At 44.2% G+C, this 13,415-nt stretch overlaps 1 protein-coding gene across 2 annotated transcripts in view; it reads right to left on the bottom strand.

Moving 5' to 3' along the window:
* Positions 1-1,742: 1,742 nt before the first annotated feature.
* Positions 1,743-13,415, bottom strand: part of Il1r2 (interleukin 1 receptor type 2) — a 41,714-nt gene continuing 30,041 nt past the window's right edge. The window contains exons 4-8 of one of the 2 annotated variants that reach the window (XM_029539097.1): positions 12,437-12,611; positions 9,656-9,718; positions 7,289-7,424; positions 4,999-5,141; positions 1,743-1,929 (exon numbers count right to left, since the gene is read on the bottom strand). In XM_029539097.1, coding sequence (XP_029394957.1) covers positions 1,763-1,929; positions 4,999-5,141; positions 7,289-7,424; positions 9,656-9,718; positions 12,437-12,611 — 684 coding nt within the window. In that variant the 3' untranslated portion in view covers positions 1,743-1,762. The remainder of the gene's footprint in view (positions 1,930-4,998; positions 5,142-7,288; positions 7,425-9,655; positions 9,719-12,436; positions 12,612-13,415) is intronic. The other variant, XM_021199124.2, reaches the window with a different exon arrangement.

The following is a 13,415-nucleotide window of genomic DNA, read 5'->3' as shown; positions in this document are numbered from 1 at the left end:
TTCATCATCTCCCATACACTCTCCCTCATTCAATTTCATCCATACCCCCAACTCCCTCTTAAATTCATGATCTAAACTGTATTATTATCTTATGTGTATACATATAATAACCTGCTAGTCCATTTAGTGTTGCAGACATAGACATAGACATAGACATAGACATAGACATAGACATAGACATAGACATAGACATAGACATAGACATAGACATAAACATGGCTAAGGATGGTGCTGCCCACAGTGGGCTGGGTCCTTCCACATCAATTATTAATCAAGACAATTTGTCTGCAGGTCACTCTGATGGAGGCATTTTTCAGTAGAGGTTCTTCTTCCCAAATAACTCTGGCTTGTATCAAGTTGACAAAATCTAACCAGGACAGCTACTGTAGCAAATTACCATAAAGGGGGCAATAACAAATGTGTGTGTGTGTGTGTGCGTGCATGTATGTATATAGGTGTGTATGTGTGTGTGCATCTGCGTGCATGTATTATATATGTATGCATATGTGTGTATATGCATATGAGTGTGCATGTGTATACGTGTGTTTATATATCTGTCTGTATATTTATATGTGTGCATGTATGTGCAAGGGTGTGCATGTATGTGCAGGAGTGTTCATGTGTGTGTATATATTTGTCTAAGTGCATGTGTGCATGTATGTGTGCGTGTATATGTGTGCATGAGCGTGTGCATATGCATGCGTGTGTGTGCGTGCGTGTGTGTGTGCGTGTGTGTGTGTGTGTGTGTGTGTGTGTGTGTGTGTGTGTGTTTTTTCAGAGTCAACCACTTGAAATTGAGTAAGCTAGTGGAGGCTCACCCCTGCAGAAGACTGATCCTCCCTCATCCACAGCATTAGTTAGCTGTAGACCTTTATCTAAGGACGGGGATTTGTGAAATTTCCCTGATCAACTGGTGTGGTAATGTTTAGGGCCTTGTTTAGAAGGCCACATTGCTGATATTTTGTACAAGCAATTCCTTGTCACGTACAGAAGACACTGTCCTGCAGCAGATTGCCTGGACTTCTGGCTATCTGATCTTCCCCCCCCTCTAAGATGGCCCTTGAGCCCTAGATGGAGAAGTTGTGTTGTAGATGCATCCGCTGGGGATGGGCAACACCCCGTAGGCGATTGTTCTCTGCAGTTTTGACCAGATAAAGATTCTTGTGATGGTTGCCAGATGCTACAAAAAGATGGTTGCGAATTTTTGAATCACTAATCCTTGCTGATTCTTCTGGTTCAGTATTTCTTAATCGTCCTTCCAGCATCAAAATGAAAATCGCCCTTTCTAAAGGCACATTATGTCTTAACCATCTTTGTACCTCCGAGTGTCTCCCATCGGCCTATCTATACAGACTAATTATACAAATTAACACACTTTAATTGAAAGATTATGCACTTTTAAAGTACTCTGGAGGTTAGCAGTCTTACTCAAGACTAACAGTGCCCTTTCTCGTGGTTGTTTGGGGAGGGTGAGGAGGGACGTGACTGTACTAAGGGTTAGACCCAGTGGACACCTGCTCATAGACAAGACCTCTATGGCTGCTATGGCTTCTTCTCATACATTGGCACAAGGGGCAGTACTGTTCATACTCCCCTGCACATTTTCTCCCAGTACTGGTTTTCAGAGAAGAGTAGAGTCTAAGATTCCAACTTCAGCTACAAACAAAGAGCTTTGCAAAACACAGAACCTCCGAACAGCACAGCCACCCCACCCCCATAAGAAACCACATGGGTCAGTCTTGTATTATTTCATTTCCTTTATTTAGTTTGGGCTGGAAGGGAAGTCCTGGTTGTCAGTCTGTAGCTTGGTCAGCCCATATGTCTTCCCAGCCCTGCGTTTACACCGTCTGCGCATCCACATTGCCCCCACAACCAAGATGATCAGAGACAGAGGTGCCAGCGCAATGCCCCAGGAGAACGTGGAAGAGACTGTAGAGGGAAGAGAGCGCGATAGGTTGACAGGGAAGAAAAACATCAGAGTTTGTTTTCCTTGATAAATGCACACTGATTTCTGGAAAACTTGTCTCTTATAGCTAAGCCATTTGAGGATGACACCTGTGACATCAGACAGCAAGCCAGGTGGGGGGGAAATCTGATTAAAGGACATCAAAGTAAGGACCAGAGGCCACGGGGCTGTACCAGCTGTGGCCAGTGCATGTGAGAGGTGCCTGCCTTTGTCTCTGCCAGTTGTTGGTGATGTGCCAGGGACAACCTGAGCCCAGCCAGTGATCACGGGTATCTAAGGAATAAAATAGCAAAGAACGGCAAAGAGGAAAAACTTTGGGTTAAGGACTTTGGATGCCAAGGTTATTTCTTGGATCTAGCCATTGCATGTTTGATTCCTAGGCATCTCTGTTATGGAAATAAAAGAAGAGATTGTGAATACAATATTAAAAGTGAATATGAGAACAGTGTTAATAGATAATATATTGATGAGGTCAGAATTCCACTTTATTTTATCCTTAGATAGGATCTGGTCATGTGGTTCAGGAGGACCTCAAACTCTTGATTCAGGTCAAGGACTAGGGTTATAAGTATGCAAAATTTCACATTTGTAAGAGGACTATTCATACACCTCTGTGTATATGTATGTATGTGCGTGTGCACATGCATGCGGGCACATGTATGTGCACTGTTCATGTGTAAATATAATGCTTATGGGATATATATGTATGAGTGTATGTGTTTGTGTTTGTGCACACATGTGTGTGTATGTATCTGTGTGTATGTGTATCTGTGTGTATGTCTGTGTGTGTGTGTGTGTGTGTGTGTGTGTGTACGTGTGTATGTCTCTGCGTGTGTCTGTCTTCTGCCTCCCCTCAGCACTGCAATTGCAGGTACATGCTACTGCTGTCAACTCCTTAACCATGTGCCTGGCATCTGAACTCATGTCCACTTTACCTGTTGAAGTCCTTTCTCCCAAGTGTCAGGGTACACATTTTAAGCTATTATTTGCCATGCACTGTGCAGGAATTAAAAGGATCTCAAGCTGGTTCTATAGAGGATTCACATGCTATCTTACAGTTCCACATGGATGAAGGATATATGAAACTGTAATTTCCTCAGAAACAAGTGGCTCTTACCTCTCAATCCCAAATGTGCCTTGAGAAACAGCACAGCTTCCCCAGGAACAAACCCACTAAGCCAGGGCCTGGGGATCCAACATGTAAGGGACAGCAGTGCAGGGTCCACATAAAGTCCACATTCAGTTTTTATCTGATCCCTGGATGGGGAAGCTGCTTTTGATGGGATGCTGACTTCTGAATCTACACAGCTCCCACCTCACCAGAACCCTCCTAGCTTGAATAGCACTGAGATGTACTGAGACATCACCCCAGACACACAAGCTCTAGTTGTTAAAGTTGATTCTGGAAGGAGACAAGGCCATTGCCATCTGGGGATGCTCAGGAGAATGTGTGTGGAGGTTCCCGGATGAAGTGTGCCTATGGTCTAGTAGAGGCTTGGGTAGGTGGGTGCTGGGAAGGTACAGAGCTGAAATGGAGATGTGCTCAGTATCCATTGCCATTCTGAGGTTTGGACAAATCATCTTCCTAATTTAAAATGTGCCTACAGCTGCCCTGGGCATGCAAACGATTGTGCACCAAAGGCAGCTTGCTGATTGCTGCTCCAGAGCTGTGTTCAGATTCCTCTCTAGGATTACTGTGGTCTGTAAGTTACTGTATCTGTGCCCTCTCAGCAGAAACTATAGTAACTTCACTTCCCTTTCCTTCTCAACATTTAAACAATAAGATTTAATCATTGAGGGTTTTCTTTTTAATTTTTGAAATGTCCTTGTACACCATACTGATTTCCTGCCATTTGATGGCTTTGACCTTATAGCTGCCTGCTGCCCTGAAATCCTGGCCCACACAAAGCAGGATAGAGATTTTCAGCTTCATGTTCAAGATAAGGAGTGATGCATCACCTTCTAGAGACCATGTGAGGTCAGCGAACCCCTGGTGCTCCAAGGCAGAGCCCAGGAAGACACAGGGCGTTCCGCTCAGTGCAGAGGTTTGTGTGTTTACTAAAAATTATTCCAACTCGGTTTTTACTTTTTACCTGAGTATACTTTCCCAATGCCAAATGTCCACTCTATTGACAATTCTTTTTAAATCAGAGGTTTGTGGAGCAGGGAAGTGGTTCAGTAAATGAAGTGTTTACCTGCACATGCATGGGGCCCAGACTGAAGATCCCCAGTACCTACATATGTGCAATGTGGGTGGAAAAGCCTGCTTGTAAGACCAGCACCCAGGAGACAGAAACAGGGAACCCTGGAGCTGGCTGGCTGTAGGTGAGCTCTGGATTAGAGTGAGTGACACTGCCTAAGTAAATAAAGTGTGGAGTGACTGAAAAAGACTATCTCTGGCTTTCACATACATATACACACATACACACATTCAGAGAGAGAGAGAGAGAGAGAGAGAGAGAGAGAGAGGTCACTGAACATGCACTCATATTAGCACACATACATATGTGCACATACACCACATTTACATGCCAAGAAGAGGAGGAGGAGGACGAGGAGGATAAAAGCCAGGTGCACGCATTTATAACCTGAACTCTAGGGTGGAGATGGGCAGATCGTTGAGTGCATTGGCTGGCCAGTCTAGCCAATTCAATGTGCTCTACATTCAGTGGGAGACTCTATCTCAAAAAATATAAGGTTGAGAGCAATTGTGGAAGACTTCCAACATCCATTTATGGCCCCTACACTCACCTGCACATCTGTGTGTGCGAGCACACACACACATGAACATGCATGTACAATGCACACTTGGGAGCATGTATGTACAACTCTCTCTCTCTCTCTCTCTCTCTCTCTCTCTCTCTCTCTCTCTCACACACACACACACACACACACACACACACACACACACAGAGTTTGAGATTTGCTTTCAATGCCCTACAAGAAGATGTCTAAACAACGCGTGCTGCCATCCAACATCCAGAAAGCATTCAATAAGTTTGTTTTACTTTCAGTGTCCCCCAGATACATACCTTCTTTCACTGTGGTATGGAGTGACTGAGAACTCCGTGGATTCGAGGCAACACATTTAAAATCTGTATTCAGGTCCTCCTTTGTGACTGGATCAAAAATCAGCGACACTTCCACATAGTTCTCATCATTCTCTGAGTACTGGCTGGGTGAGAAAACACTTGACTGAGCATGATGTTTGTATGTAAAGCATGATATATGTATGTATGCAGAGCATGATGTGTGTGCTGCATGTGTGTAGAGCATGATATATGTATGTATGCAGAGCATGATGTATATAGAGAGAGCATAATATATGTTGACCATGATGTACATATTCAGAGCATGATATACATATGATCATGATGTACATATGTAGAGTATGATGTACATGCGTATAGCATAATGTATGTATGTAGAGCATTGTGTATATATGTAGAGTAGGATGTACATATGTAGAGTATGATGTACATGCGTATAGCATAATGTATGTATGTAGAGCATTGTGTATATATGTAGAGTAGGATGTACATATGTAGAGTATGATGTACATGCGTATAGCATAATGTATGTATGTAGAGCATTGTGTATATATGTAGAGTAGGATGTACATATGTAGAGTATGATGAACATATGTAGCATATGATAACATATGTAGATCATGAAGTATGGATGCAGAGCATTGTGTATGTATGTAGAGCATAATGTACATATGCAGAGCATGATGTATGTATCTAAAGTAGAGTTGGCCTTTACAGGATAGCCACGCAGACATTCTCAAATTAGAAACATCCATTGTGTTTAAACTGACCACAACTTCTGCAGCATTCTGAGAACTTGCTGTCATGTGCAATGCCCATCTGAGAGACTTTCTAGCCTGTCCCTGAAGGACCACATGTCCTTGCTGCTGTTGTCCTTTGTAACAGGACATACGTCACAATAAAAGCACATACTCTCCTCTTGGTTTAGTTGGAAAACTTCATTTTGGAGTCATCAAAAATACCTCCAGTAGTCAAGTAGGGACAGAAAACTCTAGTTTGGGGAATTAGACTTTCTCACCACTTGGTGAGGCAGAGGGAGTTTCCAGGACCCCAGCCCTCCAGGGTGTTGTCCTCCCTCACGGGGAAACAAGCACGGGCCAGAGGCTTCGGACAGCCTGGAGACGGTCCTAGAGAAGGTGGCTCCCATGTGTAACGTAAGCAGAAGCCAATGAGGTGGCCTGACTATCCATTCATAGGAGTGAAGGCATCTCAGAGCGAGTTCACTAGGGCGACCAAGTAAGCAGAGAGTCCACTAACACTGGACACTTACAGTGACACTGCAAGCCAATAATCATACCACCGTGCAGCACTTTCATCCAGTAATTGTACCCATTAAAACAAACATGTTTGTTAATCTTTCCCAAAAGGGACAAGAGTAACAAGCCCAGGCCCAGGCTAATTCAAAGTAGCAAGACTGCAACTTAAAAGGTGCTTGAGTAGCCGAGATGGGCGGTGGGGGCACACGCCTTTTATCCCAGCACTCGGGAGGCAGAGGCAGGCGGATTTCTGAGTTCCAGGACAGCCAGGGCTACACAGAGATACCCTGTCTCAAAAAAACAAAAACAAAACAAAACAAAAAACAAAGTGGTTGAGATTTCAGATTCCATCTCCTTCCCTTCCCGCTTTCAGAGTATGAAAACTAAAGGAAGAGATGGGTTACATATACCGTTCTCCCTCTCTCTCTCTCTCTCTCTCTCTCTCTCTCTCTCTCTCTCTCTCTCTCCTTTAGAGACATATCAGAACACAGGTCTAGTAAAGATACTGTGCTAAGCCTTTACAATGTTTACGAGGGCTTGCGAAAATCTTCAAGAGTCATAAGTGTAACAAAGTGGAAAATGGAAATGAACGGACTGAAATATTTCAGACATGCAAAAAATATCAACATTTGAAATGTAAATAAATGAGATAACCAATGATAAAATAAAATAAAATCAAGGGGAAAAAAAAAACGTTTGAAGAGTCAACTAGCAAACTGCAGCTCATACAAGTATAGAGAACACTTGGTTCTTATGATAATGTTGAGCAAAATTTAATTTTTTAAAGTTCTGAATCCCTAATAGTTCATAACTTTATTAAATGTTACTTTTACTGCAACATATATATTATATATAAAATATTTTTATATATTGATATTATATTATATATTATATAATACACATATATTATATATCATAATATTTTTATATAATATACATTTCATATGAACAGGCCCTAAATGTGACATCGGCTCCAGAAGAAAGTAAATCACAGCAGAGACCCCTCACCCACTTACTGGTGTAGCCCCTCGGTCACACGGCCTCTTGGGTAAGCCGCCGAGATAAACGTGCTGTTAGCCATCCACCACACAATGGTGCTGGAAGATGTACCAGTTCCCAGAAACACTTTGCACGGGACTATCAGTCTTGACCCTGGGTAGAGACACAGCGACTGTCAGAACCCCGCAGGAAAAGGGGGCCGCCTTACCTCACAATTGAGCTTCAGGAAGCTCCCAGAGCAGGGCCTTGCTCGTCCTCTCAAACAGCCCTCCCCTCGTAAATTAAACCCTTCCTTCGGAGGAAATTTAGTTTCCTCAAATAGCTCTGCTCAAGTAAAACTTTAGCACCTATTGGCCACATGTCTCAGGCACCATCCGCTGGTCCACACAGCAGGTAAGAGCCCCAGAGCACATAGACTTGAATGGCTTCACCAAGGCCACTCTAATACTACAAAGCATTCAATACTCAGAGCTGTTTCCTTCCACAACCGATGTTAACTGCAAAAATATCCTGTCATGTGCAACTCTTTCTCCATTGTGACTCCACGTGTGACCCTTTCTCCATTGCTGGCCTCCGTTTACATTTTCCCAGTGGGATGCTGCATTCCAAGAGGGTCCAGGCTTACAGTTAACCCTTTGAAAACCAGTGGCACAATCTAAGGACAACACTTTCTCTGCCATTGTGTACTTTGATGAGGCCAATCCCTTGCCTCAATCATAGGAAATTAGTTTTCTTTCTGAGTCACCAAAGAGGAGGCAATGGAAAAGAAGACTCACTTCAGACTCTTGGAGATGCACCTTCTACAGTTTGCCTGTTAGCATGTCTGGCCCCACGTCACACTCATAGAGCATCAGCAACTCTCCATCGCTTCTTATCCCTGGGACTTTAAACATTCCCACCAGCTATGGTGGCCCATTAGATCTAGGTCCTGCCTAGAGTACAGAAAGCCTGACCCCGTGCCTAGAACTGGGATAAAACAAAACAAACAAGCAAAAAGTAGGCATGTAACTGCACCACGCACTGCAGTGCCTTCAAAGCCACAGACGGGACTGGGCTCCACTTGGCTGGAGAACGCCTGAGACCCAGAAAACTGGGAACTAGAACCGACCACTGTCTCCACTGCTCTGGCTTTTGAGAAGACAGTCAGATAAACAAGAGGAACACCAGCAATTCAAACCCCTGCACAAGAGCCCCTTCCTCTATGGCCTCCAGGTAAACTTTAACATTTAAGCCCAACCCCAAACAGAACTAATAATAATATTTTGTTTTAAAATAGTCACGGGGGGGGGGGTGTGCTGGAGAGATGGCTCGGTGGTTAAGAGCTGCTCTTCCAAAGGTCCTGAGTTCAAATCCCAGCACCCACATGGTGGCTCAAAACCATCTGTAATGGGATCCTATATAAAGGGTACTTTTCAGGACAGCTACAGTGTACCCATATACATAAAATAAATAAATAAATCTTTTAAAATAAAAAACAGACTCTGAAGCCAGAACTTGATGAATGAGCATAAGAACTCCAAAACCTGCATCATTAGAAACAAGCACATGAGAAGGTATGTCTGCATCAGTTTCCCAGGCACATAGACTAAAATCTACAGCCAAACTTGTCCCCAGCTCCGAGTTTCTGAAGTACACTATATCTCTATTAGTCCTTAGAGGCTTTTCCTTGTGGTAAATAGTAGAAATAAGACCTTTGTAGAGAGTCAGTGTTGCCACATGGGATGCGCTCCCACCAGGCAGAGTAGATGCTCAATACATGGGCAGCCCTTCCCTACCATGAGCTTCAGAAAGAATCTCTCCAGTTCACTCATGTGCCTTCACTGGTCACCCACTACGGACCATCCAACAAGTCTGTTGGCCAGACATCCCGAATCTTCAGGGGTGAAAAACAGAAAACACTTTTCATCGTACCATTGATGGATATACCAGCTACTCTAATCACAGGGAACTATCTGCAGTCGCTGCTGGCTCTGTTTGACAAAGTGAGTCTTATAGGAATTCTGAACAGCTGCTAAATATTGAGAACGAGAATTAAGTTGAATGTACTAAAGATGCCAGCCAGCTCTGTGGACCCCTTCCTACAGTCAATAACTATTATCAAATTATTTGCCCCCATAACATTTAGGGTTTTGTGGGTATAACTTTCAGAAAATAAAGTATCGTTGCCCTCAAAGAATGGCAATACTGCCAGACGATACTTGGTGAAGACAAAGGTCCCTTCAGTGGTCATCTCAGGCCCTTCTATATGTTGTGGTCCTTGGGCCTCACTCAGGCACTGTGCACCCAAAGGCATAATGTGGTCAGCTGGCACAGGTCCCAAACCCTCTGATGGTTTCAGGCACCGCCATGGACGTGTGGGCCGCACAATTCTTGCAGATCCTTACCCAATGAGGCTGGTATTGTCTCCAAGGGAGAAATGATGACAGGGATGGGTTCCGTGGTTGTTCCTGAGAAGGTCGAAAGGAAAAGAGATCGCATGAGGGGGCAGCCTGGGTTTCCAGTACAGATGCAGATTTGCTTGTTTAGCTAATTAAGTGGCCCTCCCCCCACCCACACAGGACCAGACATTGTGAGAATCGGCCTTTGTCTGGCAAAGGAAATGGGCCTCTCCATGAAACTGAGCATCTTAAGCCAATGCTTTTCCCGGCAGAGACATTCCCAGAAGAGGCCACGGTTACACATTCTTCTGGCAGATGGTCTGCGTTATTATCTGCTCTGCAAAGAACAATTAGAGCTACTCCTCTCCCGGGCTTCCCGAATGCACACTGATGGTCTCCACGCATGGGTTTTGCCCTCCCTCACGACTAAAGAGCCATGTCTTCAAGAACAGGCACGGGGGTCGGAAAGTGGGTTAGTGAGCCATCTGTGTGTAAGACCAATCCCACACTGGGAACTAAATTCAGTAACGCACCTTGGACACTGATGTCATATTAACTAAGGTGATAAACTCTTTAGGGAGGTTGGAGTGGGCCTCCAAGGGATTCGAACCACCTTGAAGAAACTGGGCACCTCAAGTGGAGTCAAAGGGCCAGCTGGGGAGTGAGCGGAGGGTTGGGAGCCATCCCTCAACTGGCCTCATTTTTCTTGTTCTTGTTTCTGCTACTAAAAAAGCAAGCACTCAAGTTACCATGTAAGCGCCAGATGAGACGAGGGTGTGCCTGCCCCACGGCCTTGAAGGCTTGGAAGTATAGATTACAGCACCTCAGCTCCCGAGCGCCTACTTAGCAGATCTGCATAGGACCTTAGATTCTTCTGTGAAGGTACTACTCGAGTCTGGGGGCGGGGCGGGTGGAGGGCGGTACACTCAGACTGCGCATGTGAGGAGCACTCAGATCTTCCCTGTGTGAGGAGCACTAGGATTGTGTGCGTGTTGAGTCCTCAGGTAACTCTGCTGCGTCTGGCTCAGGACCCTCTTTTTTTGTTTGTTTGTTTTTTAATTATCTCATGTGCAACTCATCAAATTTTATTTGATTTATTGACTGATTGATTTTTTTTTTTTTACTTACTTTACATCATGCTTACTGCCCCATTCCAGTCACCCCTCCCACAATCCCTCCCTCTCCCCCCAGCCCCTTCTCCTCTGAGCATGTGCCGCCCCCCCCCCCTGGTATCTCCCCTACCCCACCCCACCCTGGCACTTCAAGTCTCTGCAAAGCTAGGTGCTTCCTCTCCCACTGAGGCCAGACAAGGCAGCCCCATTTAAGAACCACTCGGTACAATACGCAGGTCTGCCGCCCCCTAGTGTTTCTGTGCAGTATCACACAGACGAGTGGTGAAGCCCGGTTCTCAGACACCACCCTGAACTGAGCCTGTTCTCGGCTCACAGGACAGGATAACAAGCATACGCCAGAGGCTTCGGCTCAGGCAGAATAACGACACGAATGAGTCTCTGGGACTCACATATTTTATTCTATTCTCCCTTCACCTCGCTTCCTCTCCAGCATGTAAGAGTTGGGGGTAAACGACTACATTAAACGACTGTTCAATGCTGGCCAGCCCTGACTATCATGTTCTTCTCGAGTATAATCTGTCCTGGCATAGGCCGAGCATTGTTTCTCCGGGTTTGCAAAATCTGAATTACTCTAAAACCTGAAACGTGTTAAGCAACAATATGATGCTGTGTGTGGAAAATTCCATACTGTAAGACTTTGTTTGAATGCACAGAATTAATTAAAATACTGTCAGAGTCGACCTGGTGGCAGTCATGAGTAATCTCTGCATGGAAGAGCTACAGTAGGTTCTCTAGTTAGAAGCCAGCTTACAGCCACTGGACCAAGTATAGCCCAAGACCCTGTCTCAAAAAAAAGATGTAAATAAATTATCACATCAAACTATCTTTGGGTTATGTGTAAACATATATATGAAGCATATACTAATTTCATGTTTAAACTTGTGCCTATCTCCAAGATTTCATTATGCTGGTGAGAATATGCCAATTCTTGAAAGAAAAAAAAATCAAGATTTTGAAGGTTTCTGTTGCCAAGCTCTCGGGCAGGTAGCGGTCAGCCTGTACAAAAGGCAGCAGACAACAACCAGGCCACAATTGGCACTCTGCTCAGTTCTCTGGTCAAAAACCTAGTAAAACGGTGGTTCTCATCCTTCCTAAAGCTGTGACCCTTTAATACAGCTCCTCATGTGGGCATTTTATGTCAGCCATGAAGTTATTTAGTTGCTATTTTATACTTTATAACTGTAATTTGCTACTGTTATGAATTGTATAGGAAATACCTGACATGCAGGATAGGTGACCTCCCCAAACGGGTCGTGACCCACAGGTCTAGAACCATTTCAGTAAACTGTCTGTCCCTCTGAAGTATATTTTAAGGCCTGACAAGTGTCCTGACCAGCTCAGAGCACTTGAAACGTCCATTTCTCAGGACGCCTTGGTTTGTCCCCCCTCTAGTGGTGAGTTTTAGATTTGCAACCTTCAAATACCTGCTTTCATCCGTTTGCTGCCCAAGAATTAACTCTTCTCTTAGAACTCCCTGCCATATATTTCGTAAAATATCTTGTCTGTGTCTTAGTAACATTTAGAATAGTTGATAAACATCTTTTTCTTTTTCTTCCGTGCCAAAGACATTCGAGGGTGTTTGGGTGATCCTGAACTTATTATCAAGCTGCTTCTAGAACCAGGCAAGATAGGTACCTCTGTGGTGTGTATTTACCTTTGACCCGGAGCTCAATATTCCTAGTGATGTTGTATTCCTGGCCATTGTAGGTAAGTGTCATAACACATCTGTAATAACCTGCATCGTCCATGGATGTGTTGGATATCAATAGGCGTGTGGGGTCTCCTGCACTCAGAAATTCCTTATTGCCTTTATCCAAAAGTATGGAGCCCTAGAGGGGAGATATCTGAAAGTTACATTACAGAATAACATCGCTCTTGGACATTGAGTGTGACATCATCGTTGTCAATCCATGTGGAATCTACAACCCAAGAGACTCCCTGGCATATACTTACTTTGGCCATTTTGTCTTTGGGGCACATTTTTAGCTGTATTTTTAGAGAAATGACCGGTTTTTTCCCCCCTTAGGGTAGAATCTTGCCATGTAGCCCACACCAGACTTAAACTCTTGATTCCCCTGCCTAAACCTCCTGGCGTCTGGAATGACATGGGTCAGCCCCATGCTCCATTTAGAAAAAGGAATTTTTTTTTTTAAGATTAAGTTATTTTAAAGCATTTACATACAAATATACTTAAGGTCTAACTGCCTTCTTCTGACTATGAGCACTATCAAGGAAAATCGCTACTAAACAGCCAGGAAGACATGGAAAACTAGGGCTGAAAGAGAACATGTTGGAGGAATTTATTTAAAAATTATTTCAATTTTAGGACTTACTACAGGAGAGGAAATCTTGAAAGTAGAAAAATAAGAGAGATGGGGCCCATCTTCCCATAAAGACATAGAGTCCTAGAGATGCTTGGCAAAACAGAGCCCTAAGGAGCAAGGCCTCCAGGGAAAATGGAAGTAGGCTGGATAAAAACATCTTGAGTGTTCCATAGCCTCAGTACACGCAAACCTGTATGGCATCTCAGCACTTGAGAAGCTGAGACAGGAGGATTGTGAGTTTGAGGCCAGAGTGAACTACATAGAGAAACCCTGTCAACGGTAGGGGAAGGGGTGAAGAGGAAGAAAAGA

The sequence above is a fragment of the Mus pahari genome, chromosome 5, assembly GCF_900095145.1.
Source record: "Mus pahari chromosome 5, PAHARI_EIJ_v1.1, whole genome shotgun sequence".
In the NCBI taxonomy this organism is placed as follows: domain Eukaryota; kingdom Metazoa; phylum Chordata; class Mammalia; order Rodentia; family Muridae; genus Mus; species Mus pahari.
Note: the sequence above shows the minus strand (reverse complement) of the source record. Positions and strands in the feature narration are given on the sequence as shown.